At 51.5% G+C, this 27,699-nt stretch overlaps 10 protein-coding genes across 10 annotated transcripts; 4 read left to right on the forward strand and 6 right to left on the reverse strand.

The window, feature by feature from the left end:
- Window positions 1–1,848: 1,848 nt before the first annotated feature.
- On the forward strand, window positions 1,849–2,142 carry N7482_000954 (uncharacterized protein; the record flags this gene model as incomplete). The annotated part of the gene is made up of 1 exon (XM_056683079.1): window positions 1,849–2,142. One exon carries the CDS (start codon window positions 1,849–1,851, stop codon window positions 2,140–2,142), a length of 294 nt encoding a protein of 97 aa, XP_056546685.1.
- Window positions 2,143–2,592: 450 nt separating this feature from the next.
- On the forward strand, window positions 2,593–4,040 carry N7482_000955 (uncharacterized protein; the record flags this gene model as incomplete). The annotated part of the gene is made up of 3 exons (XM_056683080.1): window positions 2,593–2,868; window positions 3,012–3,127; window positions 3,203–4,040. The coding sequence occupies 3 exons, from the start codon at window positions 2,593–2,595 to the stop codon at window positions 4,038–4,040; spliced, it is 1,230 nt and encodes a 409-aa protein (XP_056546686.1).
- Window positions 4,041–4,094: 54 nt separating this feature from the next.
- Window positions 4,095–6,049, reverse strand: N7482_000956 (flavin-containing monooxygenase; the record flags this gene model as incomplete). The annotated part of the gene is made up of 2 exons (XM_056683081.1): window positions 4,095–5,332; window positions 5,392–6,049. 2 exons carry the CDS (start codon window positions 6,047–6,049, stop codon window positions 4,095–4,097), a joined length of 1,896 nt encoding a protein of 631 aa, XP_056546687.1.
- Window positions 6,050–8,202: 2,153 nt separating this feature from the next.
- N7482_000957 (glycoside hydrolase family 47 protein) lies at window positions 8,203–10,047 on the forward strand (the record flags this gene model as incomplete). The annotated part of the gene is made up of 1 exon (XM_056683082.1): window positions 8,203–10,047. One exon carries the CDS (start codon window positions 8,203–8,205, stop codon window positions 10,045–10,047), a length of 1,845 nt encoding a protein of 614 aa, XP_056546688.1.
- Window positions 10,048–10,647: 600 nt separating this feature from the next.
- N7482_000958 (uncharacterized protein) lies at window positions 10,648–11,484 on the forward strand (the record flags this gene model as incomplete). Its single annotated transcript, XM_056683083.1, has 1 exon — window positions 10,648–11,484. One exon carries the CDS (start codon window positions 10,648–10,650, stop codon window positions 11,482–11,484), a length of 837 nt encoding a protein of 278 aa, XP_056546689.1.
- A 440-nt stretch (window positions 11,485–11,924) lies between these two features.
- On the reverse strand, window positions 11,925–14,393 carry N7482_000959 (uncharacterized protein; the record flags this gene model as incomplete). Its single annotated transcript, XM_056683084.1, has 3 exons — window positions 11,925–11,996; window positions 12,059–13,765; window positions 13,827–14,393. 3 exons carry the CDS (start codon window positions 14,391–14,393, stop codon window positions 11,925–11,927), a joined length of 2,346 nt encoding a protein of 781 aa, XP_056546690.1.
- Window positions 14,394–15,054: 661 nt separating this feature from the next.
- N7482_000960 (phosphate transporter) lies at window positions 15,055–17,123 on the reverse strand (the record flags this gene model as incomplete). Its single annotated transcript, XM_056683085.1, has 5 exons — window positions 15,055–15,449; window positions 15,503–16,410; window positions 16,473–16,804; window positions 16,866–16,973; window positions 17,061–17,123. The coding sequence occupies 5 exons, from the start codon at window positions 17,121–17,123 to the stop codon at window positions 15,055–15,057; spliced, it is 1,806 nt and encodes a 601-aa protein (XP_056546691.1).
- Window positions 17,124–18,098: 975 nt separating this feature from the next.
- N7482_000961 (uncharacterized protein) lies at window positions 18,099–19,387 on the reverse strand (the record flags this gene model as incomplete). The annotated part of the gene is made up of 5 exons (XM_056683086.1): window positions 18,099–18,334; window positions 18,496–18,696; window positions 18,750–18,902; window positions 18,974–19,107; window positions 19,173–19,387. 5 exons carry the CDS (start codon window positions 19,385–19,387, stop codon window positions 18,099–18,101), a joined length of 939 nt encoding a protein of 312 aa, XP_056546692.1.
- A 1,421-nt stretch (window positions 19,388–20,808) lies between these two features.
- On the reverse strand, window positions 20,809–21,552 carry N7482_000962 (uncharacterized protein; the record flags this gene model as incomplete). The annotated part of the gene is made up of 2 exons (XM_056683087.1): window positions 20,809–21,150; window positions 21,202–21,552. The coding sequence occupies 2 exons, from the start codon at window positions 21,550–21,552 to the stop codon at window positions 20,809–20,811; spliced, it is 693 nt and encodes a 230-aa protein (XP_056546693.1).
- A 1,904-nt stretch (window positions 21,553–23,456) lies between these two features.
- hxB (putative molybdenum cofactor sulfurase protein (HxB)) lies at window positions 23,457–26,029 on the reverse strand (the record flags this gene model as incomplete). Its single annotated transcript, XM_056683088.1, has 2 exons — window positions 23,457–25,861; window positions 25,927–26,029. 2 exons carry the CDS (start codon window positions 26,027–26,029, stop codon window positions 23,457–23,459), a joined length of 2,508 nt encoding a protein of 835 aa, XP_056546694.1.
- Window positions 26,030–27,699: the final 1,670 nt, after the last annotated feature.

Genomic DNA, 27,699 nt, shown 5'->3' on the forward strand with positions numbered 1-27,699 from the left:
GATGTCGTCAAAGCGAATCAAGCTCCGGCGAACTCAATGAAGCAACAGCACAACCTGCTAGAGCGTAACCAGGGCCAAAATCCTTACCATACGTGATGTTGTTTGACTTGCTCGGATACGCGGCGATGTCGGGACAACGCAATTTGCTGCAGTTACCAGAGAGACCACTCTCCATGGCGCCATGGAAACCTTCGTTGCAATGGCTCCTCATTCCACAGGGAACTGGAATTCTTCGTGCCATCCTGCATCGGCCGACTTTTCAATCCAATGGACCGATAAATCTTATATACCATGGTCCTCTTGGGCTTCGGTAAATTCAATCTATGCTGCGCATTATCTTGTATCCGAAGCATGTCCGGCAACAACTACAAAACAACTTGGTGTAGACACATTGCCTGTCGTGTATTCCCATCGCCCTCACTTCAATTCCCCAATACGCCGTTCTGCGATACGCTGAACGGGCTAGTCTGGCCATCTCATCCTCCGGTGGGTCGAAATGGGGACTCGCAGCTGTCGGGTGTCTCGGCATCCCATACATCAAGCCCAAGTTTCAGCCACGGGAGTTTCAGAATGTACGCCACGCGATGGCCACTCGTCCAAATCCTCACCATAACGAGGATATTCCCGGTCGCATCCTGGGGCCTAGCAGGGCTAGAAACAACACAGCCAGGAATTCCAACACGGTTACGGGCACCGACCAGATCGCTGAGAGTCCGCGGAGTCCAAGGATGTCTGAGCAATGCCTCAACCTGTCATCTAGTATCTCAATTCGCTGTTGTACCGTCCATCATAAGCGCAGCTGCGGATAATCACCAACTTACAACATAAAATTCAGGACCTGTACAATCGACGCCGAAAATGACAGCTTCTGGCGCCAGAAACGGCTGCCTTTCCACCCGAACTTTGGACCAGCTGATTCACCAATGCCTTTCGCTGGACCACCCAGGCTTGCGTCGCCCAAGCCTCAGAGAATTGCACAATTAGGTGTACTAGTTGCAGCACAGGATGGTCCATGGCGGACAGATACCGAAAACTGATCCATGGCATATATAACCTTGGAATGATCCTCTACCTAAGCCCAAGATTTAGTCGATGATGAAGATCCACGTCAGGGATTGAGTGGGATCATTATTTAGAACTTAAGGAATATTTTCCCCTCTCTACAACTTTCCCATCTTTACATCTCTGAAGATATTCAAAATGGGTCCACACTATCTAAGCGAAGACTATATTCGAGACAACTTTCCACCGAAACGGACATGGCCGAGGATGCCTCGCAAAATAGTACTCAAGATGTTTACTACCCTTCCGTTCTCCGACGGGATTTGCTTTGCGCTGAGTTGCAAATACACGCTTGCGTATTATCTCGCATGTCTTTGGTTTTTTGGAGGGACTATACCTGGAAAACCCAAGCGCGGCGCGAAAATCACCCCATGGGCTAGAATACACCTACTCCGTCGGCTCCAAAATTCCCGTTGGAAGTTTTGCGATCAATGCTGGACGCTTCATCCACGCTCTATTTGGAATATACAACCTTTCTGGAGACTGGACCATAAGGCGTGCTCTTATGGCTGCCACACCCTTGGTAGTGGGAAGTGCTATTTGCCGTACGCTGGGGAATTTGATATGTGTCCTTCCACCCGTCTCAATATACACCACAAGCTACAACTGATCTCTCTATGCCGTCGTCAGCCCCTCGATTCTAAGGGCGGTACTCAACACCTGACAAATCGCAGCTGCGGATGCACTAGGATGTTAGTACACACTTGTACCTTCAAAGGACATCCCTTCGCAGAGGTTCACATCGACGTTTCGGTCTCATTCAGCTGCCAAGACCAGAGCTTACACATGCGTACTCGTTTGCTATTCGATTTCAAAAAGGCGACCCCTTCACAGCTGGAAAAGTTCTGGAACACGCGGCGTGGTATATGTGTGCGTGGAAACACTGGAAAGTGGGTTGGGCAGTTTTTCCATGAAGCCCGGAATGCTTTCGGCATAGGAGTGGATTGGAAGCCCTCTCAACGGTTTAGTTGGGATGTGAATGACGAAGGACCATTGGAGATTACCTTGAACCGCAATCTGGGAAAGCGTGAATGGCCGAGCAAGAGCTGGATTCGCAACCGTCGCAAATTCCCTAAGTAGTATTTGGTGCTTTTCCTCTTTCAAGGACGGGCTTCAATTCACGACAGATGATCTGCCAGAGCTGGATGTACCGGATTTTAGGCTGCGGTCGCAATTTGCCCGATCGGGGTGCCGCCGGTCTATAAGCGTGGTGGTATCCGCTCTCCACTCGTCAGTCCCCCTCCCTCAGGTCCACCAGCGAGGGGTAACTGAGCAGTTGGACGAGACGTCGGGGTAGAGGGAGGCGCAGAGGTTCTTTGACTTGTTTGCAGCGCTGAGTCGGTTGATCGACATGTCCGTCCCAATGACCGGCCTTGTATCTACAAGGCTCAGACCAGCCCCTCGAAGCGGTCGCGGCCATTGGCTGGGGGCGAGATGCTCCGGCCTGGTCGGGCGCAGGATCAGACTTGCTACGCATGAGATTACCATATACTCCGTCCTCAGTATGCAATCTCACGGCTGATGGCTTGGATGGCCCCCATAATCCTCACGTGGGATGATGAAAAGGAAGGTTTCAGCGGCATCTCGATTACTCAATGCGGTTATTTTCCGCTGCCTAGCCACGCTGGCCCGGTCCGCGATGCTGGGGGAAGAACCAATCGCATCTCGATCAATGCCATCAGGCCGTCCGACTCCAGGCTACGACTCGCATTCTCGCATTGGATTTGCCAGGCAGCCAAGAACGACACTGCCTTGCTGGGCAATACGGCGTATTCGCAGACCCCTAAACCCGAGCCCCCCCACATGGTTCGTGCGTTACGACCGTAGAGTGGATACGAGTACGACGATGTCGGGGCCAAGATCGAGCTAGCTATTTATTGAGTTGAGGCCTCGTTGTGCCGGTGTGAGAAAAAAGAAAACAGAAAGGGCCTTTGCGAACACTCTCCCAGACCGACCTTGAACCTCGAGCTGCCGCAGACGAGATCAGCTGGATCTTCATGCCGCGTGAGCCTACCATGAGCGCCCACTTGTCCAACTACGAAAGCGATACAGCGAGTGACGAGCGGTATGTGCCTACGTGCCCTGCGGACGTCATATCGCGTTCTTCCCGCAGCGCACAAGATCTAATTACAGAATCTAGGCCAAGCTCGGAACCCGCACGAACCAAAATTCAAGCAATTTTCCAAATCGCACGACCACCACCAAAATCATCGCTCCGACTCTCCCCAAAGCTTTTGCTACAAATTCAACAACTCTCGCAAAATCACCGCCCAGTCCCAGTTCTAGAAGTATGGCAGCCCCCAATGTGCAAGTCAAGATTGACCCGGGAGTTCCATCAACGACCAAAACTACGCACCGGGGATATCTATGCGACACTCGATGAACCATACATGTTCAGCGCACCCTCCGTGCGAAAGCGACCGACCGAACCCGAGTGGCAAGAGAGCACAGATTACAATGCTGCGATCAAAGATATTGTGGCGGCTATGTGCCAATCCGCCGATAAGACCAGGGGTTCAACGCTACACTTCCGCGATGCGCAACGCAGCTGGCAGGCCAGCGTGGGTACCACGGGGTCTGAGAACACGCCTTGTTACCGATTCACCATCAACGATGAGAACAGAGACAAGAGTGATCCGGGGCGGATGATGATGCAATGGGAAAGGCGTGGCCTTGCTGGCAAGGACGAAAATACTTCGCAGTCCTTCCATTCAGACCAGTTCATTCTAGTCTTAATTGATCGCAAAGCGCGGCGGAAGAGCCGCATAGCAACCATGACCCCTGGCGGGCTGGAAATTATGGTTCGGAAGACCTCTATTATGGAGCACCTGCAGGTGTGCTTGGATTTAACGAGCCCTGTAGCGACGGCAGCGAGCAGCCGTTGTGACTCTCACGAGAACCTGGAAAGGTGGTTGTTTACGCATGTTCTGACATTAGGAATATGGGTTGCTCAGCAAGAGGGGTGGCTCGGTTCGTAACGAGAATATGAATGAAAGAACAATCTAGATGGTCCACTGTTTCCCAGCATCGAACTAGTATGTAGCAATGCCCTCCTCCAACGCCTTGATCTGCAGCGCCAGCAGACGAGAATAGTACCTGCACAGCGCGAGGTTTCCACCCATGAACCAAAAGCCTGGGTGGCCACTGCGCCGCCAAATAGTCCGCATTTCGCCCTCTGCATCTAGACCCCATACATCACCGACCCGATCGGCAACGTCATCGCCGAAGATAATGCGGGCCTGGGTGCGCATGTTCTGGTAGCCGGTCGCAAAGACAATCTCATCTGCTTCCAACTCCGACCCATCGGCGAATCGGAGCCCGTTTGGCAGAACGTCGCTGATCTCCTGCCCCTGTTTGACCTTGATCTTCCCATCCGCGATCAATTTGCTGGCACCCACGTCGATGTAGTACCCGCCGCCGCGTTGGAGGTACTTGGTCAAAAGACCGGCGTTCATTGGGCCCCGGTCAACCTTAAACCCAGCCTTCTCCAATCCCTCGAGGGTCTTCGCGTCGTTCTTGGCCACCAACTCGAAAACCTTGACCTGTTGTGCCTTGAAAAGCTCGGGAGGGATGCTCCACAGATACGCGTCTGAATCCTCGATCGGGGGTCCACCCTCTTCGTAAAGGCCCTTCAATGCGATATCGACAATTGACTCCGATGATACGACCAAGGTGGAGCTTCGCTGCACCATCGTAACATCGTAGCCCTTTTCAACGTAATCTTGGGCAATATCGTGGCCGGAGTTGCAAGATCCAATGACGATAGCCTTCTTGCACTTGGAGCTTGCTTTCGCGCCCTTGAAATCGGAGCTATGACAGATGAGGTGTCCTTTGAAGTTCTCCATTCCCTTGAAGGTTGGCATATTCTTTTTACCGGAGTGTCCGGTAGCTTGAATGACATGGTGCGGATGCAGGGTGCGAGTTTCGGTGGTGCCGTCTTCCTTCCTGCGCTCGAGAACGACGGTCCATTCTTTCTTGCCCTCGTCATACGACGCTGACTTTAGCTCGGTTCGAGTCCAGACGTTCAACTCCAGAAGCTTGACGTAGGACTCGAAAAAATCGGCCAGCTTGTCCTTAGGAGTGAAGATAGGCCAATTGGACGGAAAATTGAGGTAAGGAAGTGCGTCGAACCACACGGGATCATGGAGGACGAGTTGGTGGTACCGCCGACGCCAGCTGTCTCCAATTCTGTCCTCTTGGTCGATGATCAAGGTATCGACATTGAGCATCTTCAGACGAGCGCCGGCGGTCAGACCTCCTTGGCCAGCACCTTGTAGAAATCAGTACTCTTGCATGCTCTTTCGTGATAATATGGCCAGGGGATTATACCGATGATGAGTACAGTGGGCTGCTTATCTTCATATTTGCTGTCGGCAACTCGCCGATCCTGCCAATTCTGGCGCCCCTGCTGTTCTCCATGCCTCACGCCAACAGGTCTGCGCGCATTAATCGCCTCCTCATGACCTGTTAACTCCAGTAGGGAAGTGGAAACGGTGAAAATCTTCCACTCGTTCCCTTCCTGAGCCAGTCTCAGGACACCTTGTCCATTTCCAAGGTTGGTGATAGCCTTGATGAAACACTCCACGCCGTGAACTTCCCCAAAGGCATCGATAGGTCCATTGTGCGGCGCTCTGAACGCAGATGAATGATCGACCTCAATTTTGATGGACGAGGAGCTTTCTGTTACAAATTTCGAGACTGCTTTAGAGCCCTTAAGAGTCCGAAAATCCCAAGACAGGCACAGGTGGTCGCGCCAGTAACTGTTTTCCAGAAATAGCTGTGAAACGGCATCGGCGTCTTTTTTTTCAAGTGCGTTATTCAGCCGATCAACTATGCCAGTCGCGATCTTGTCGGGGTCTTCCGGGGCGGCGACGTTTGTTTCGGGGAATGTGCCAAGTGCTATATTGCAAGAGCCGGGCTCTACTCGGTCTCGCGATGGGAGACTCCGCTGGTCCCCTAAGCGAGACTCAATGTCAGCAGCTGCCATCTTGGGCGTTATTGTGCGGTGGGGGGTGATGTTGGGGGGAGAGAAGAGTTGGCCAGGATTAGTTAAAACTGACAGTATTTAAACGCGAATGCCAGTGCCAACCCCACACTGCCGACTTCGGACAGTGTTGCGAGGGGGCCATCTGTCGCTAAAACGAGCTAAGATGTGTGACAGAAAATTGAACCATGCAACTTCCTGATAGATCTAGTGCCGTCCCCGTCCCCGCCTCCCCGCTCGAGGTGAGGGGGAGGCGGGGAAGGGGGGGGTTGCGGGCGACGGAGCTAGTTAATAGGCCCTGTGTTATTCCTTTTCCATCCCATTTGGGGGGAGTCAGATGTTAAATTACATTATTTAGTCAACCCGTTCCCCAAGCTTTTGGGTCGTAGGTTGTAAGGCCGGTGAATTGCTCCAGGCCTTTCATATCAATGATTTCTTACGTGTATGGGTTGCCGGTCGGATTAGTAGTATGCATCAAGTTACAAAAGTGGGCTGCACGTAGGTCGTACTCGGCATGCCAGCCAATCAATTCCCAGGCATTGCTAGTTTGTTACACACCGCAGCTATAGCGAGGCGTAGCCTCAATGAAAATGTAATTTCCCTACGTACTCCTGCATAATACCTCTGAATCTTGAAATACCCAACCCTCTTTCTACTGAACGTTATGGGTAATGCCTCCGACATCTTAGAGGATGGGTGGGGAGACAGTCTGAAAGACATTCATAGTGGGACAACGCTGAATGATTTAATGGTCTAATTTGACCGTGTGAAATGAACTTGGTGCCCACTAAAGATTGTGAAGCGAATTGGGGTTTTAAATCAATCGACTCTTGGGGAATCGAATGGTATCGAATGGTATCGTCTATCAGAAAGAGTAGTCATGTTCAGCCTTTTTGGATGCCTACGATGTCGTACGTAGCTATGTACGCGAGGGTCCTCCCGGTAAAAATATATCAACCACGCTTGTGCCCCCAGATGGCTTACCTTAATATAGTTTGAACCTTCTGGTCGATAACTACTGGCCTCACAAGCCTAATCAGCCCGCATGATCCGAATTTCTCGGAAAATTAGACAAGCTACTGAAGATTAAGGGCTGAACGACGGGAAATCGCAAGAATAGATTATTTAGAAGATACTTTCTCAGCCTTTCTAATTAAAGGGTCATCAAGGCAAATTGAAAGCCATCATACATCAACCAGCATCATTGGTCTAGTGGTAGAATTCGTCGTTGCCATCGACGAGGCCCGTGTTCGATTCACGGATGATGCACAGCAATTATCTTTTTGCACCCCTTCGGCTGGTAAAACCCATATATACTTTTTGGCTCTCCAAATTCTTCGGCATGCGAAGGAAGGTCTTCTCAAACGCCCGCGAATTTAACTCTGCATGCAAAAACTTCCCCCGAAAAGTGCGTTTCAGTTTTAATTTTGTTCAGCTGCTGGCCGATGGTCGCACGACTCCTTCACTTGCGCCGAACGTGCTGCCCCGCAACTACATTTCTCCTTCCCGCCACTAATGCGCGGTGGAAGTAGAGAGACTGTCGCGTCAATTTACAGTACGGCGAACCTCAATTGACTGCATTGCTCCCTCCGTGATCTCTGGCGCATTTTCTACGGAGTACAACAACCCCCATTCGGATCTATAACTGAGGACCCGCGGCGCAGAAGCTCAACCCGCCCAAAGCCCCAACAGCAGCGAGTAGCCAAGCCAATCAATCCCCCAAGCTCGGCTGGAAGAGTCTAGACCGCGGCGATTCATGCACTGGAAACACCCGCGCGAATGGCCAATCCAACCAAGCTTCGGAGTAGCCACTCAAGATTTGCGAAAGCGTCGTAAGCCCGCATCGCATTTGGTCTTGGCCGGCACGACGCGTTCGCGGAGCCACCTGCACGGAATCGGAGACAGGCTCCTATCCATGATTGATTGATTTTTATTTTTGGTCGCACGCTTGGCAGGGCTGGTGAGGAGTCCCGACATGCTGTTGAAGTGCCTAGACTTCCGCCCATTTACTGACCGCGGAGTGGCTTGTGTCTCCTATCTCTCTCCTCCCTGGTCGCGCTGTGCCTTTTTCATGGTTTCTGTCGACCATAGCTTCGCATATGAAGATGCTGGAGCGGTGATTTACGGCGTGAAGTTAAATCCAGTCTGTGGTTGACATGAGTCGAGTCAGACGCCAATGCCTGGGCTGCTTCCTGGCTGCCCTTGTGGTATTCCTCCTGTACAATCGCAACCGATCGTGGCACGATGCCCACGCTGAACAAGACCCATCGGCGATCTCACCTCCATCCGCTCCAGACTCACCGGACGTTCACCTGCAAGATGAGCCCACACCCGCTTTTCTATGGTCGACCTTACCGATTCGATTCCCCGTCGCTTCAATCGCATCGATACCGCAAGGGCACCCCCGAAAACTGCCTAAAATTCAATCGGGCTCTTCACGGGTATCTCGAATTACCCTATGGTACCAGACAGGCCGACAATCGGCCGTGAAGGAAGCTTTCAAGCGGTGTTGGGAGTCATACACGTCCCTGGCATGGCAGGCAGATGAGCTCGCGCCAGTTAGCGGTACGTCGCGGAGCGGACTTGGTGGCTGGGGCGCAACACTCCTGGACAATCTGGATACACTGTGGATCATGGACATGCGTAATGAGTTTGAGAAGGCTGTGGCAGCGGTCTTGCAGATGAACTTCGCGGACACATCCTCGCCGGATATCAACACCCAAGTGGTTAGCACCCATCACCTTGGGGGTCTATTGGCAGCATATGATCTGAGTTCCGACCAAAGATTGCTGAAAAAGGCGATTGAGGTCGGCGATATGCTGTATGTTGCCTTTGATACCCCCAACCGGATGCCTATCATCCACTGGGACCTCCACAGAGCCGCGCGCCAGGAGGAGCAACTTGCCGAAGAAGCAGTATCTGCTTCGGAACTGGGATCCTTCGTTCTGGAATTCACGCGACTGTCCCAAATCACAGGCGACCAGAAGTATTTTGACGCAGCACAGCAAGTCACAGCGAAGCTAGATCGACAACAGGACTCTACCAAACTGGCTGGCATGTGGCCCGTTGTTCTCAACGCTCGGACGGAATCCTTCGATGGAGATTTATATACCATGGGAGCCGAGGTTGATGCTCTATACAAAATTCTGTCCAAGGCATACGCGTTGCTCAGCGGGCAAGAACCCATGTATCGCAAGATGTATGAGAAAACTACGCGCACAGCCGCAGGACACAGCCTATTTCGACCTATGAATGTCGAAGGTAGGGACATTCTCGTCCCTGGTTCAGTACGAATTATGATGACCGAGAACGGAAAGACGCGCACACACTTGGAACCTCTAGTTCATAGTCGGGCGTGTTTTGCAGGTGGCATGTTTGTGATGGGTGGTGCGCTTTTCAATATCCCAGTCCATCGGCAGATCGCCCACAAGTTAGTGGATGGTTGTATCCGGGCTCACAATGCTATGCCAATGGGTATCATGCCAGAAGTCTATGAAACAGTTCCCTGCGCATCACAGGCGACCTGTCCGTGGAACGAGTGGCATTGGAAACAAGAAGTCTACAAATGGACAATCAGCCAACCGAACCCAGATCCAAATTTGGATGTTGATACATACATTCGGGAACATCATCTTCCCAAGGGCTTTATCGCCATCCCCGACACCCGTTACAACCTAGGGCCAGAGACTATTGAGAGTATATTTATTCTTTATCGAATTACCGGGCGGGAAGACCTACTCGATGCTGCGTGGGACTTGTTCGAAAAAATCCAGAATGCTACCGAGACGATCAATGCCAACGCGGCTCTCTTGGATGTCACAAATGAGGGCGAACCAGCTCCCGATGACTCTATGGAGAGTTACTGGATGGCGCAAACCCTCAAATATTTCTACCTGATTTTCAGTTTCCCGGATGTCCTGAGTTTAGACAAATATGTCTTTAACTCTGCAGGACACCCGCTGAAGATTCCTGAACACATGGGGCACGGCTTTGGATTCTAGTGATTAGCAGATCTCATAATTTTCTTGTATTTCTTTATCCCCGGTTTACGAACTCTAGCGACCATCTGTGGCGAAACATGACTTGCGGATGTATAATATTGGACTTCGATAGCGTGGGCGTGATGATCATTTCATATTTTTCCTATGAGGGCATGCCTGCTACAGGGTCCGACCGGCCATTCAAGGTTAAATCTAGCACATTATAATATGCTCTATACCATGCTAGTGAAGATGCTTGTAGGCTTTAAATGGGTGTGGTGCTACGGACCAACCATTATATCCAAGATGAAAAGCAAATTCCCTTACACTGCCCTCATCTCAAAAGAAGTCATTCATTTCCCATCAAATGTGTCATCTCTGCTGAATCGCTTTTGAAACGAGACTATGAAGTAGGGGAAACAACAGGCGCCACATGAGGCTTATTGCTATATTCGATCTTCACAAAAAGTAGCGAAGATAACGAGCCCCCCTGTCTGAGCTGAACTGCTGATATACGCAGTTTGCGTTCAGGCTATCCAATCGTTGGAGCCCGCCCCACTTCTCTTCCCCATCTTGTGATGTGTCTGACGGAGAAGACGCAGTCAGCATCTTGGCAAAGGCATGTTGCTGAAGTACAAGGGCGTGATAGAGGTTATAAGGACTGGCGCGGCCAGCATTGACAGGAGGAATCTCAGCCGCACTCGAGTACGACTTCTGTCTGTTCGGTCGGAAATGGCAAAAGGCGGCCCCCGTAAACGAATCTACACTGATCTTGCCACGGTCCTGATCCTTCTCTCAACATTTGCCGGTGCAGTGACTCTGCAGACTCAATTCACGCTCCCCGATACCTGCAATGGCGCTCGTGCACGCGCTCTCGTGGCATACGCGTCGCAATTCTTCCTGGCAAGCCCTATAGCCATCTTCGCGATTTTCATGAGTCTGCACGGATACGAGGAGAACGATATTATCGAGGCAGGCCGGCATGAATTTATTCAATGCCAATTTGGTCTCACTGGTATTATGATCATCGCGGGGTTCTTGCTACTCAATATCACTACTCTTTACACGGGAGGAAACTACCTGGGACCGGCCGGAATAGCTTTGACGGGAATTTTCATTTTGGCGACTGTCGCATGGGGGATCGAAGATCATTTACCTCCGCCCACGCAGAACGGCCAGGGGAAGACGGAGGCAGACGCAGACGCCGAGCACTCTGCTGGTAGCCCTGATTCAGCGCCAGCGGAGCTGCCACAACGGCAACGTCAATTCGGGGACCACACTGCGACTGTGGCGGAATTCCTAGGCTATGCTGGCCCTTCTCTGTCAAAGACCCGGTTAGCCATGCGATGGACGATTTGTGGACTCGTTGTACTGGAAGCGGCTGGGGTTTTAGTATTGTTTGGGCTGGGGATAGCTCAGGCAGTGAATGCCTCGCCAGAGGGGTGTCAATTACTTTAATACAGGAGGAAGACTCTGCTGCCCAAAGGCGATCTGAATTGAACCCCCTTTGCAAATAGCCTCCCGTTAGCATAATTGGCGACGATGGCAGTAGAACAAATAAGTTATAAAAGTCAGGGTAGGTCCTCGACCGCACGTAGTTTACTGCAAATCCAAGCCTCAAACAGGCCGAAGATCATTAGTAGAAGAGCATGACGCCAGCATAGAGCGACCTTGGACGTGCGAGGGAAACGGCCGCATGTGGGGGGAAATCCGAGCTGGAAATTGTCGCTTGGTTATTCAGGTACTAGGAATGCATTTTCCAACTACGATTAGCATCTACTTACGCAGAGACCGAAGGAAGGTTTGCTAAAAAAATGTTCGTATTGAAGTTGATATATGGGAGATTGATGTAGGATAGTGATGCTTTTTAAAGTGTGTCCTGTACGAACTGTGGTGCCTCAAAACTCTCCCGCGTCAAAAAAAGCAGGAATATCCCAGAAGTTCAAGTCCTCGAAGCCAAGATTTGGAACCTAGATATGTGTGAGACTTCAGGTCGAAATGCACCTCATCCTGAAAATAAAGCAATATTTACCGTAAATTCCGAGTCTAGGGTCGACCCAATTGCACTTTCAGGTGTGAACCCCCTCACTACTTCATCAGCAGACGTAGGTAGCGTCCCGTCTTTCATAGTCATGAGGGAATCACTCGAGATATGTTGCTGTAGTAGTGTGCGACATGTTCTCATACTCTCCATGAATGCTTCTCGTATATGAACCCACTCTGCCTGCTCTCCGCGAGGCACGGCATGGACCTGAGCAAGGACACCTGCTGAGAGACAATAGCGCTTCATGCTCGGGTTTCCGGTAGCCAAGCCTTGGTAAAGATCCTCGTTGATGCGCTCGAGGGCTTGGATGATCGGTTTGCGAGCTTCCTGTACTAGTTGATCCACTGCGGTTAGGATCTGGGGTCCAGGGCCGGTTGGTTGTGCGGCGACTTCCTCTTCTAGTTGGGTGATGAGTTCTAGGCTGATTACCATCATAACGTCAGGGGAGAGATGGCCTTTGAAAATGCCAGCCCCAGACAGAGATAGTCGTTGGAAATCTTGATATGGTGTTTGGTCTGTGTCTGAGGATGTGCTGGGGCTGCCTGCGTAGGAGGCCATCATGAGAGCGGAGTCGAGACTGAGCTTTCGGGACAGATAGAATCGCGGATCATGAGTTGCTTGGATTGTGAATGGGCGGTAGAGATTAAGCAAGAAGCGTCGTAGTACATTGTCCATGACCCGGTGATGGAACTGGGTCGGTCGAAGAGTGCTTCCGCCGGCTCGTGAGAGCCATGTGTGAAAGAGAACGGCCATTTCCCTGCAGGCTACAGTTATCTGGCCGCCCAAATGCAAGGCAGCCTCATACGATGGCTCGTGGAAGCATTCGTTGATAATTCGTGCAATGCGAAGACGCGTGGGGAAAGACTGGAAAAGAAGAACCTGGAGGGATGACGTGGTATACCGATCATTGGGCTGAGGAGGCGGCAGGTCTGTCGTCGACCGATCAAAGTCATCATCACTCAGGTTTGACGGTGGGCGCGTATCGTAGTCTTGCGGAGTGAGTAGTGGAGGCATGGCCGCATCAATTGAGAACTGAATGTTAATTTCGAGAACAGTGGCCCATATGCGACGTCGCATCTCAGCGTCAAAGATAGAAACTGTTGGGAAGTTTCTCGCGTCTCGGTGTAAACCTTGATTAATAGCTTGACGCAACAAGGTGCCGGCAGCCATCCAGTTGGATTCCTTGTCAATCACATAGGCCTGGCGACAGAGAAGCAAAAGGCAATGCACCTGTAAGCTTTCCAGACTGCCAAGCTCTTTTTCGAACGGGCCTGACAGCCACCACTGCGCGGCATAAATCCAGCGCCGAACCGGTATCCCGAGATCATTTGAAGGACCTGGTTTGCAACGGAATATCGACCCAATAGCCAGGATCAGCAGGAGTTCCATCACAAACCCTGTCGAAGCAGAACGCGGGTTCTCCCAGAAGCGTTCATAGTCCTGGTAGAACGAGGGAATATGCAAGACTCGGTATATCAACCCTAGAGTGCGCAAGTAGTGGTGGACGAGCTCATCGCAGGTTTCTCTTGAAGGTAGATCGTTGAGTAGGGCCGGGGCTGGGTCTGCCAGCTGTGGCGCTTGTCGGCTTTTGATAAGCCGCCTCAAGCCCCGAATTTCTTTGAGTAGCTTGCTAATTTCATTTTGATTGCCATCAGTGTAGCTGGCTGTGCTGCGCACTTGACGCAAAAGACGAAACTGATAGAAATGATGAGCCAAATACCCAGTAAGAATGATTCTTGCCGCCAATAAAGCGTACCTGCTGGAAAACAAGGGCCCAGTGCGTCGTGCCAAACAATTTTGTTCTCTCGCCAGTGCTCTTGAGTCGGGGAGCTAGAGGGGAAATGGTCGTCTGCGGTTGATCAGAAAGCCGCTCCAGCTCAGCAATGCGATCATCCAGACCACTTATGTTATTTATCGCATCAGGGTTGCCGTTAGATGGCAGATGGCGTCTTGTTGTACCATTGACCTGATATTCTAGCCTTGATAGACGATCATGAAGAGCCCGCACGCTGCTCTCCAGGTGTGCAACCCGCGCTCCATTGGTAGCTCCCTCTACAGAACTAGCATTCCCAGATGAGCCATGTGTCCCGTTATGATCAACTGGTGATCCATGCTCACTCCTCCTGGATGCCTCAAGCCTTGCATTCAGAGCAGCTTTGCCCTCATAGACGTACGAGCAGCTCAGCGATCCGTGGCTCTTCGTGCATGGTTCGCACGGCATTTTCCGGTCGCATCGGACTTTCCGTTGGCGGCATTTTTCGCACGACAGCGCCGGACGGCGGCGCTTGCGTGGAATTGAGTGGGCATGATCATCAGTATGCATTGTGACCGTGTCGCTGAAGCGAAAAACTCGCGATATTTATCTTGAAGGGTCTGGTTTTAAGTACTGTGGCGCGCGCGTTGCGTCAAGGTCGCTGAATTCCGGCAAATCCCGGGGTTTAGTCGGGGATTTCGTCAGCCCAGTAGGTTACAGGGCAAAAGATTTGTTCGTTGGTTGATTAGAACAACATAAAAAAGAGATATTAGGTCAAATACGTATACCATTCAGGAACGTATCTATTGATTGACTGTATTTCTATTTGTCCGGCGAGATTCATGTGAAAATGATAGTTTCTTGCGGAGATATTACTATACAGATCTCGACACCCTATAGGTAGGAGTTCTGATTTAGAGCTTGCGGGAGAGCTTCCGTATGGATTATGTGTTACGCCGAACAAATAGAGTACTTTCAATCGATGGTGAAATACGTTCCGCGAGGAATAAGGGGTATCTATTTATATATATTTACATGCCCACCGTAATATATCCGAGTCCTCATGTAAACCAGCCCATTGATGCCAACCAGTATCAGCTCCCAGCCGGAGATATATTAGCCCGGTACCCAGAGAACACCGTTTATGAATCGCAGGGGAAAGATATAAAAGAGAAGAAAGGAAAAAGGACCGGGAAAAGGAGCGCAAGGAGCGCTAGAGGGAAGGCAAAGTTTAGCCACTAAATGACATAGCCCGCTGCCGCGATGCCCTCTTCCGCATCTCATTATCGCGGCTCTTGCGCCCCATCCGCCCCAGGGCCAGCGTTTCCAGGGTGTACGGCTTGCCGCCCCAGATCAAGTTCCGCCCCTTCCTTTGCTGCAGGGGCGGGATCCAAAAGTGCGTAACTACCGCACCAAGGATCATGCATCCGCTGAAGACGAAAAGGATGATGCCGTGATGGCGTGTTGAAGTATTACCTGGACCGGTACCAAAGTGGTAGTATGTTGATACGAGCTGAACGAGAATGGAGCCGAGTTTGCCGGCACCAGCACTAATGCCATGGCAGGTAGCTCGGTAACGGGTAGGGAAGATTTCGGCGGGGATCATGTAAGTTGTTGCGTTGGGGCCTGGGGGCGGTTAGTTGCTTCTAGCGACATCATAGATGATCGAGATAACATACCAAAATTGAAAAGAATCTGGCCGATAATGTAGATCGCAATAACAGCAGGTACACAAGAAGTAAGGGTGATGAAAATACTGCCCAGGGCAATGAAGAGAGCGGCCAGAGCAAGGAACATGTACTTTTGGAGAGCGACACGGTCGATGCGGTGCGCGAAAAGAATGAGAAGCAGTCCGCCGACAAAGCTGCCAATATTCAAAATGACAAGGCCGCGGACAGAAGTGTTAAACAGCTGTTGGTAGACGCTGACTCCGGGCCGTTCATCAGTCTCCCAGCTGGGCGCCGAACCGCTGAGGTGGAGATCACCCCATGTTTTAGCAAGGAACTGCGGGCTGGAGAGACCGATGCCATAATAACCAAAATCCAGGAGGAGCCAGGCAATTGAAGTACCAGCCAGACTGCGCCAGTTTCCTTCTGTCCAGAAGTACCGGACGATATCAGTGCGTGCAAGGCGCCAGTGCGAGTTGAGTGTTGCTGGAGGCAGGCGGCTGTACTCCTCGTCTTCATGGATGGAGTCACTCCCGAGCGACGACATTGGAGGTAGTTGGATGGCACTCCCAGCACCAGCCGCATAACTTACTTGATCGAACTCAGGACTTGTAGGCTGCTCACTGAAGAGTGTAGTCGCATCGAACTCGGCAGTGACGGGGTCATCTTCGATTTCCACGAGGTAGCGCGGACTCTCGGGAATAGCGAACCGGAACAAAGTCGCAATAGCACCAGGAATAACACCAATTCCAAGGACCCAGCGCCACATGGTGTCAATACTGCTGGTGAGGTCGTCGGAGCCCCTACCGCGGCCCACCGCGACCACAATGAGTGAGACCAGGTTACCGGCGATCTGCCCCAGCGGCTGCATGAAGAAGACGCTGGCCATCATACGGGCTCGATGCTTGGTTGGAGCAAACCTAGGTTCACGTTAGCTCCAGACCCGGTTGCCGAATAAACGCTAGGGCAATAGAGTACATACTCGGATGTTATAACAGCAGATAATGGATAATCTGCACCGACACCGATGCCGACACAGATTCTCCACCAGATCAACCAGGCATAGACGTTCATGCTCCCATTCTCGCCAGTAGATGACATGACGACACCCAGTGTGGCAGTAATCAAGAGAACCAGCTCGACACCGTACATCTTCTTTCGCCCATTCTTATCTGCCAAAAATCCAAAGACCACCATACCGAACAGCGTGCCGGCCAATGTTGCAATATTGATGCAGGTGAGTCGTAGCGAGGAGGTCTCGTCTCTCCAATAAACGTAGGAAATCATGGGGAGGGCCATGTTACTAGCAAAGAGCTGTCGCGGGGTCGTTAGTGGTGCGATTGCTTCCTTCGACACACACTTCGACCGAACGTACTGTATAACCATCAAGGAAGAAACCGAGACCAGCGACCAGCACGACAATCCACTGATAGCCCTGCCGGTCGATGGTCTCGTAGATTTGGCGCATGCGGACATATCGATCCTGTCATTCCATCTCTCCACGTTAGCTATGCGCGGACCCCCTTGCTTTATTAACCCTCCCATGAGGGGAAGCGGGATAGCAGCCCACCTGTTCATGATCGAAGTCCCGCGCACGGTCGGTTTTGTACAGTCGGGCGTGAAACTTCCCCATGGCCGCTGCAGCAGAATCCCTCGACCGTCACTGATGTTTCATGCCGGTGCCCGGAAGGATTAAAGAGAGAGGCTCAGGAAACCCGACGTGAGATATAGTCAGACCCAGACTCCGGGTCGAATCCCGAGACCCTCTCGTAAAGGTCCGCTTTGTCCATCGGCGAAAAGAACCAAGACTGGCCAGCACCGGCCTGCGCGGCGTGGAGCCAATGAGCCCGGCACGTTGAGCCTCGCCAGTGACCCAAGGTAAGCGAGCGTGAGCCCTTCTCGCACTACTGTAGCCCGCTGGATCACACGGCGATGGGTCCCTTGAATGGGATTGAGTGGACTGCGGGGCGGGCTGGGTTGAATGAGAGAATCGGGTAGCGGAAGTTCGGAGTACGGCTGCGGTACATTTGGAGGGGTACTTGTCATCCGCAATGCACGATTGGATCAAGTAGCTAGCACCGCGTCCTCTGTCGCACGGAGTGGGAGGTCCTCCGGCAGCCGCTAAGCCGAGAAAGAGCTAACCGCCCCACTTGGCCGAGCCAAACCCATTGGCAGCTCCCCCCACGTGCGGGCCATGCCGTGCTTGAATCGCTCGGCAAATGCCCCACTCCTGAGTATGCTTTGCACCACGCCTTTTTCGACTCTATTTAGATTCAAGCGAGTCTACCGCGGCATGAAAGTTACAAGGTAATAGATGAATGCCAGCCCCGCGATGTCACGTTTGGCCTCAGTACAATCTACGCTAGGCCTTGTATCCGCGCAGTGACGCGTTGTGAATGGATGAATTGAATCATGTCTCGATGAGGCGCTGCATTATATGGTATCACACGGAAATCACTAATCATACTCCGGAGAACTCCGCCATGCAAAGTGCCAAGAAGCAAAAAAGTTAAAAACATGTATGAAATGGAAGGACAGGGTCAAAACAGAAAAGCCATGGAAAAAGAAAGGTACCAGCCACGCAAGGCCCGGAGATTAACCTACGTAATCATCCAATCGTAAGATCCGTTGACAGCAGCTGGCAAAAGTTCTTGCAATCTAAGAAACAGTAAGCGATGGGCTCGAGCTTCCGTTGCCCATGGAGGTCGGAGCACTGACCATCATCATCCAGAAAGGTGATTTGGAGGTTTCGCATTTGTGATAAGATCTCGAAGTTGGGGTTGAGTTCGATGGTCATCGGTCGCCCGGCTTTCTTCGGAGGTTTGATACTCGCAACGCAGTTGACTGTGGCTGGTGTTAGATAGGAATTCCCCGTGATGAAATTGTCCGGGAAATGATGGTGGCGCAGGGTAGCACTTCATCATCAAGACAAGCGCACCTCAAACGCAACATACAGAAATGAATGAAGAATGGAGAATCACGATAAACAGAGAGGCGGGACTCACGGGGAATAGATACGTATCGCTTGAGCTGGTTGCGCTGTGAATTGGCGAAGTAGAGCATGACTCGTTTGCCATTCTGCCCGCGGAGGATTCGGAGATTCTGGCTGATGCACTCCTCCCCGCGGCCCTTGGACTTGGCTTCGGCCATGCCTCCCAGAAAGACCAGTTTGGAGCATAGTAACAGTTCTTGGAATTGGACACAATCTATCCGCGGTTAGGATGAGCCCGGAGTGTGCCGAAAGGGTACGGTCGCATACCTTCCCAATTCTCAAATTTATATGACAGCTGTGTCATGAATACGACTTGTGCCGTCTGGACGGTTTGGTGATCGAGGAAGGAAACACGAAGCGGGTACTGTTCGCTGTCTTTGGGATGTTCAAGATGAGGGACGGGTAGTTTGGTATTGTGAACTGTTGATGGTCAATCTCTGGGTCTTCCTTCGAGGCCTGCATCGGCCTTGGTTGTTTCGTGGGCCACTCACAGGTGTGAACAAAGGGCGTTTGCTGGCCGAACCCTCCCCCGAGCTCGAGACATTTCAACGCCCCCGTTGCGTCTTTACATACGTCGATAAAGGAATAGCGTAATTTGAAGAGTTGGCCGTTCTTGACGAATGAGCTGATCGTGATCAACCGGTTAGCGACTGCCAGCACTGACAATGCCCACCTGCACGATCCACATACATAGTCATGGAGGGATGGAGCTCCAGGCGCACCACATCATCGTACGATTGCCATGACTGCTTCCGCGAGCTAGTCCCGGGGGAGGTTGCGGGGCTCTGGAAGAGGATGCTAGTTGAGGCGGACGACACGGTGGAGGTTGAGACCGTGCTTTCACGGCGCGAGGCAGTACTTGCCCACTCCTGGAAGTCTGGCGAGAGAGGGAAGTGATGGCTCATGGCCGCAATCTCGAGGAACGAGGTCCCGGATCTTTTTTAATAGCAATGAGCGCGGGACGGGCGCATCTGAAGGGGCTCAACGGGTTCAGGGCGGATCTCTGTCCAGAGATCGGCCGGCAGGAACCATGACATGACCTAGCGGATAGCCGGAGAATGGGTTGGTATTATGTAGAGAATGTCGGCCATGAATAATATATGGCGCCGTGGTAAGCGCCGGGAAGTTCAGTCGAGCGAGGCCCAGCTGGACCTGCCGGACCTGCTGGGATCGCTGGACCCCGCGAGGCAGGAAAGCAGAGCGCCAATTGAGCCCACAAGGACAAAATCTACCGGAAGACCCGAATTAGCTGGGGGGGACGATGGCTGAGGTGGAGCCGCGGCAGAACGTGCCCAAATGGCTGGCCAGCAGATCATCGAGCGGATCCACTATCGAGAGTCCCTCGTGGCTGTGGACTGAGATGTGACATGCCATGCCACTTGGCGAGTAAGAAAATGGTGAATGGGGAACTAATGACAGCCCGTAGACCGAACGTGGTGCACACATCCACGTCCCGCCTAGACTCGGCAGCGTCTGCCTGGTGCTGGATTCATCACATAGTGCTTCGTATAGTTGCTCCGTTTCCGAACAGATCTCGCGGAAGCTCCTAATCTGGCCCTGACAAGATCCTTCCCCTTCTATCCATTTATCCGCCTTTCCTCCTTCCTACTTCGTCCAGATTTGGGTTCGTAGCTCCCGTGGATCTTCGCCGAACCTGAGAGCTAATCCAATATCGGAAATCTCCCGAACACTTCTCGAAGTGATCTGGAATCCTAGTTCGATCGACCGAGGTGGTCATAGCTCTGACCTCTGCAGGGGCTGCCTATTTGCATTGCTACCAGGCTAGCAAAAAAAAGAAAGAAAAATTAGAGGCGCAGGGAAGGGTGGATACCTATGTAGCCGGCGAATGGTCCTCTCTATGGTATATACGGAGTACTACCTTGGCCACATGGGTTTGGTACCTGTATCGTAGACATACTTCAATAATCAGATCCATGCCCAGGCCGACACAGGCCATCTGACCACAAACCCCGGCACCTGGAGGCTATCGCCATTTTATTTGCCCGTTTTTCGTCAGTTGGTTCCAATTAATTGCCGTGTTCGCCCTGCAAACCCCGCCCTTGCCCTTATCCACCAAGGTGCCCGATATGGAACCATGGATCATCCTATCGCTGTCCCGTTCAAACGGCCATAGCAACCGCACCGAAAAATCTGACGCTTCGCCGCCATGGCAAACCCCCCCCCCCCCCCCCCCCCCAATGCACGTGGTCGTCCCAATTCCAAACGGTTGGAAGACATGCAGGGTATCGCCAAGCTCTTGGAATCAGTGGGTCAGGAGAAACGCAGACGCTCGGTGGAAAGCGTCTGGATGCTGGAAGACGGACAGTCACATCACGCCCATCTCCGTATCCTCAGGCAGAGCGTACCCACCCAACAGAATAGGTTGGTCTGTCCGGCACCACATGGGACCGGGAAGAACGGGGTTGAGACGCATGGGCTCGTTTAACACTGAACCGACCCACAGCACTAGGGCTACGGCCGCCTTGAAGTCAGTCTCCTCATATCGCGCAAAAGTGGCGCGCAGCTGCTCCGTTAGCGCCTGGTAGATGCTGCCCTGCCGGCCATCCACATTGCTGCCGTCAGCGCCGAGGCGACCGGATCTCCGCCGTCGGTAAACTAGCGTGAAGGCTTCACCGAGGAGCTCATGCGAGTCTCTCGTGGCTCGGGTCTAGTCTCTTCATTTTGCTCGTCCCAATGATGATACTGCTCATGAAACCACCTTGCATCGCCTGTGTTCTAGATCGCTGCCGAGGCTCGCTCTTGGGCATGCTTCCGTGCGAATTCGGCGACACCCGGCTGGGCCTTGGGAATGAGGAATGAGGGTCCGACGAGGAGGACCGAGGCCAGAAAGCGATAGATCTCGGGGAATGAACTGGGCTATGACGGACATGCGCAAAGCGTTGCGCAGGAAATGCCAGAACGGATAATCATCCGATTGATCGAGGTTTTTGAAATTGGCGGACAACTTGCCCGTGATAGCGGATGTGGTATAGTCGAAGTCGTCGAATATGTTGATCTTTTGCTCTTCTCTTTCTGCGATCCTTTCCCCAAGTGTATCAACTAAGGACATAATAATTGCGGTTTTTGTTTGGCTAGTGCTATCTTAAAGAAGCCTGGGCTCCCAAGTCATCTTTTCCGGCCGTGGGCTACAGGGTCTCGAATCTTGCTGATGTTCTTTCCTGTGACGATGACCCGTAGTCCAAAGTCCCCCGATAGATGTCGCTGCACCCGATCATATTATTCTATGCCTGTGGATTACGGAGGATGACTTGCTTTGAAGCGACTCGCAATACATCTGTTCCATGATGCTTCAGAACCCGCACGCATTGTTGTGGGAATCGACCGAAGTATCTCCGATACAAAAAGTATTAAAACGGTCAAAGCGTAATTTGAGACCCGTGGAAGCAGCTGAGTTTAAGAAGTCTCAGACAAGCCCGAGTAAGACGTCATTCCATAACAAACATCCACACACGTCGACTCTTATCAACAGGACAGTGCTGAGGCAATGATAGAGTGGCAGTTCTATGTAGACATTCTACGATGTAGTTCATTTGGCTCCCAAATATCTTGATGAACATTCTTTTTGTCCAAGTCATTTCTGCTACTTATAGGGACTGTCCTCCTGTTCTCATCGGTTAGCAACCAAGTACAAAGGGCCCATTGCAGATTAGCTCGCATACCCTTCGGACTATCCCAAGGCCGAATGAGCCGAAGATCTTCAGTTGACCTGTCCGAAAGAAAAATTGCGGGATTTCATTCATCCACGGCAGGAAACGAATTAAGAAATTGGCTAGTACACCTGATCAAGGCGCAGATGGCCTGGACCTGTTCTCAATTTCTGCACCCATGGTTTAACCTTCATCAATCGTACATTCAGAGTTCACAAATATTTGCACTATAGGACCTTGGCATGCCAATGGCGGGGCCCACTATTTTTTCTGCCGTTTGAGTTCCTCCACATCAATTCCCGTATGAAGATCCTAATTAACAGGGTGCCAGCTTTCGTATCCAGTACCCTGTGCTCTACTGTAAGGTGTTACTTGGTAGTAAGGTGTTACTGGGTAGAGGATAGAGAATAAAAAGGACAGGAGTGGGGGGTTCATGTCATCGATAAAGTAAAGTATGGATAAGAAAGGAAGGCGGTGTATGCCGGACCACAGTGCAGATACTAATGACGGCTACTGTAGACGTCATACCAAATTTACCATCCCCGCTTGTCACATATTTCAAATCCCGAGCCATATCCGATCGAGTAGATTATCATTTGCAGGCTTCCGCTCCGGACTATTATTGTTTTGGAAGAGTGCTAAGAGTTGAATCACTTCGAATCAAAGGGGTCTTAAAAGCCAGAATGCATAGACAACTGTAAAACGGCTGAGGAAGAGCAGTCTGTCGCTCAACCTCATCAAGCTTCGCATGCTCATCTTGCCAGCTCCGGCAGTGACCTGATCATACGAAGACCTTTTGCCCGCCTGAACTAACATGTATATGTGAGCTTCTCGAACTTCACAATCGAAATTCTGAGATATTCTTCCTATTGCACGCAGCCTGTCACGGTCTCAGGCAGGGATCGACATATCCGTCACCTGGGCAGCAGATTGCGGGAGACATCAGCGATGGCGGAGTTGTACGGAGCTACCTAAAGATGCCAACCCGACAATCGCCATAGACGAGAGCCTACCTACCGGCTGGCTGTCATTTTCTTCAGAGAATTAAGGAAGTTTCGGATCCCTATTCTCATTTATTTTTTGGTTCCTCTACACATCTTGTCGAATATACTATTGCCATAATCGTAATTCATTTTAAAGAATAAGTAAATCTAAACCCGTGACTCCAATCTCTAACTCTGAAATACTCAGGGCATTCAATAAGCTGAGAACAACACTGCACATGTTTAGCTTCTGCCCATAGCAATGCTTCAGCCGAGATAACTAGTTATAAGAAATCGCCTGAAATGCAAACTGATCCCTGCACTCATTCACCATCGTATGTAGGCATGACAACATCTCCTACCATGACTGTCCTATGGTCTGGCCACGACTCAAAGCGTTCCGTCTCCTCTGAAGCAAGTGCGGCATATTTACCAAAACAGACTTTGCCGTTTATATTTCTGGTTTTAGCAAGGGTAGAAAATGGCTCGTCACATCGTAGACCCGTAAATTGGTCGATACAGACCATTTGGCACCGTTGACATGCGTCCAACACATCAACACGGAGCTGATCTGGGCCGATGCGAAGAGAGGACCAGTGGTCCTCAGCGTAAGGCTGTTCCGCATCTCCGAGCTGAGCGAGTCGTTCTGCCACGACTATATTGCCTCGAAAAACATCTGCGGCAACAGCCTTACCTCCGCCAGTGCCATGCTTCGTGTTTGCTTTAATTGTTTCGTTGAGACGATTGACAGATGAGCGCGAGACGACTAGAATTGGCATCTCGTTCGAAAGCAGAAGAGATTTTCCGTTTACCTCGCGGGCTGGAGGAGGAAGGTCAGGCGGGAATGAACCAGGCATGATAAACTTGCGGAACCTGCTTCTCCACGTGCCAGACAGACGACGTGGCTGTGAATATCGGTTGGCAGTTTGGGAAGGGAACCGGGCCAGAGTACAAGGAACACCCAGAAAGTCGGAAAAGAATGCAGACACCACCGGTGAAGCATAAGCATGCAGGGGAATTTGAACTCCACATATCATAGACGACCTTTTTGTGTTTGAGCATAACGAGGTAGAAATGAGACTTGTGTCCTCCCAGCCAAGAGAGATCTCGAGGCTCACTTGGTCGGTCAGAACACCACAGGTGATACGCAGGACACCCCGATCAAGATCAATCGCAGGGCGAATGAGAGCCATGCGCGGGTAGCGCTTTTGGTTCAATGCTGCCCCGGTCCCTTGGTGGATCAGGCACCATTCTCGATCCCAAGCCAGTCCTTCTCTTTTGACCTCCCAGGGTTTGCCCTCGGGGATTCTGAAGGCACCACAGCTCTTAATGGGAAACACTGAAAGGCTTTCAATGTAAAAGTGCCTTCCGACGACATCAGTCGCTTCAAGAGGCGGATTCAATGCAACAATGGAAGGGATCTTCTCCACATAAAACTCCTCAACAAAGTCAACCAGCGAGTCGATGTCCTTCATGTTAGTCATTGCACCTAAACTGACACGCAGAATGCCTGTCGGCCGCCCACCCAAAATGTCGTGGGCGTCTCCGCAACGCAATCCAGTAGAGTAATGACGGCGCAGGTCTGCGCCCGTCCACCCAAGAGAGCGTGCAGTACCTCCCGGGTTGCAAACCGATCCAGTCCGGATTTGGACATTTTGGATGGTGGCCAGCTTCTCCACCTCGGTCTTGGGAACCCATTCGCCCTTGCTATTTCGTATATTGAACGCAATAATAGGACCTTGAGTGGTAGGACATCCATAAGCGGAGTTAGTTTGGTAGATCTGGCACGCAGTTGTCTCATTCCAATGGGTCAAGACAGAAAGTCGGTCGTAGAGTCGCTTGGCCAGGAACGCAGTATGCGCGGAGATATTTGCCATCGAGCCATAGAGGCGCTTATGGGTATCAAGGGCGGCATCCAGAGCCAAAATGCTATGAAAAGGCAGCGTGCCGTCCTCAAGGCGCTCGTGGATAGAAATTTCTTTCTTTGCGTGCCACTGTGCACCTGCTGCGATGACCATATCCACAGTGCCGCCACCAAAGTACCTGCGTCTCTCAAATACACGGGCAGCACTCTTTCGGACGATCAAGGCGCCTAGATCTGGGAATCCAAAAATTTTGTAGAAGCTGAGCGCGGTAAAGTCTGGCGCCGCTAAGCCAATGTCAAGCGGCGCCGTCGACACCAGCGAAGCTGCATCGAGTAGTGTGTAGACATTTCCTCCGCATTCCTGTGCTGCCGAACGAACCTCCTTACACCACCGGAGAGGAAGGCGACGACCATTCATATTGGATTGTGCCGGGAATGCAAAGAGTTTAGGTGCCTTTGTCTGTAGACTGAGTAGCTCAGGGATCCAAGCGTCTACTTCGGCATCGTTTTGGAAACATTGATGGCCCATATCCGCCAATTCACGCACCCCGACCACACTCGTGTGGGAATCGATATGATAGCTATACCAAAAGCCGCGGTGGTCGGAGTCCCGTAGCGAATCAGCGACAAGCTTTATGGCTGCAGTTGCATTTGCCACAAAGACCAGATCGAACTCCTCTGGGTCCGCGTTGAAGAATTGGAGGACCCGTAGGCGAATATCGTCCGTTCGTTGCGTGGATAGCTGCGATGACAGAGACATCGAATGAGGGTTTCCAAATAGATTGGATGTCATATTCTTCGAAAAATCCTCAATCATAGACTTCGCATATGGCGTTGTGCCTGCGTGATCAAGATATGTTGTCTCTATACAGGCCAGGATGGCCACAATCAGCATGAGGTTTATTAAACTGAGGTCAAAGTATCTATACCATTCAATAGGGGATACTCTTGCTCTCGGATGGTATCCACGTCTGCAGAATAACCCTGGCCATATCCAGCCTGGGGATGTTCTGCCCCGGTGGGTACCGTCATGATGGAGGGAGAAAAGGGGCAGTCTGCAGGGTGAGGGCTGGAAATGCCCGTTCCGGATCCCCTGCAAGACTGCAGGAACCAAAGCCAAAGTGGTAGATCTTGAGCAACACGTCACAAAAGATGTTGCTAGACAAACACTTTATAGCCGCCGCTAGCAAAGTCTGTGTCTAAGGCAGACCACCGGTCAGTCACGCATTCGACTAAAGTATGGGACGCGAGTATCAAAAAAGCTTCCAGAAATAGACTGCATCTTCGCGCAGCAATAGTACAATGGAAAACGGTTTCGAGACGTTAAGAGAGGGGTGGTACAGCAGATAAGGCAGATAACTATAAACGGTCGGAGCTTACCGAGAATTGTCAGCCGCTTGGAGAAGGTGTGGAGCTCATTTACACATGAGCGAGTACTGGTCTTCTTGAGAGATATAATTATTGTAACCAGCAGGGCCCGCCATTGCTTTTATAAAAGATGCGCGCGGCAGGAGGGGCAACGATCGTTGAAGCGGATGAAATGGCCATCTCCTCCGCGTCGCCGGTGGCAATACATGACATGGGCATATCATGTGACTGGGGCAATACCTTGTGGGTTTGCCCTTGCGGGGATGAGCCTGTGCGCACGTCTCCCAGTTGCTCTTCCAGGCATGTCCACGCACACTGCGCTGGCATGTCGCCCATGTCGGAGCTGAATGTCGGAGCTGACGGCTGATGGGGGCCACAGTAGTTCGTCCGCCCCATATTTCTCTACAAACTTGGGTTCGCGTAAATCTAGTGCGGTCGATCTGGTTCCCTACATCGGCATAGGTACCTAATCATACAGAACCGGATCCAGCCCGCCAACCACGACTGCAGGGTACATCTGCGGTCGCGAACTAGTCTATTCCTGCTGTTTCTTCTGAGCCCTAGCATTCAAACCAAGCAGGCTACCTGCCCGCAACACTATTGACTAGCTGTCTTCCGTCTACGTACGTACCCGAGGTTGTAGCCATGTCAGCTTACCATCTAATGTCAGGTCCTAAACAATCGCCTAAAATACCAAGACTTGGGGCCAGATATCGAAGCTGTAAGCCACGGCGGCTCAAGGACGGCCGTGCCCGAGCTGAAAACAGCACATTCGCTTGAAGAGCTGGAAAACGCATCGCCTTAACTCGGAATGCAACGATAAGAACAATCAGTTTGAAGGATTCCAACCTCAACGAGCTTCGCATTGGCCCCCAGCCCCGAGATGACAAGTATATGCCGCAATTTCAAGCACCGGACCCAGACTCTTGTGGGCCCTTTTTCAGCGCTCGCTACAAGCCAAAAACCCGTCGTTTCAGCTCCAATGAACCGGCCTACTATCACGCCGGCCAGTGGAGAACAAACAACGCATGCATAGGGGATTTTTGGTGATATCAGTGTCTCTGATCCAACAGGATTTCGGATGAAATAAGCCAAAATGTAAATTTTCTGGTGAGATAGCCTGAGCCAAGCCTCTCAGATATCATTGGGCAACACGCCCACGCTTCGTATTGTACAGGTGCTGATGAAATGGCGCAGATAAAAAAAAACTCCCATCCCAAACCCCTGCAATGATTCATACATGTGCTTCTGCCGAGGAGATTCCATGCATGATGGAATAGGTCGAGCATTGGTGTAGAAAGAAATAGCAAGAGTGGACCAATGAGGAACGATCG

This window comes from Penicillium canariense (assembly GCF_028826845.1).
Source record: "Penicillium canariense strain IBT 26290 chromosome Unknown utg000001l_segment0_segment0, whole genome shotgun sequence".
Classification (NCBI taxonomy): domain Eukaryota; kingdom Fungi; phylum Ascomycota; class Eurotiomycetes; order Eurotiales; family Aspergillaceae; genus Penicillium; species Penicillium canariense.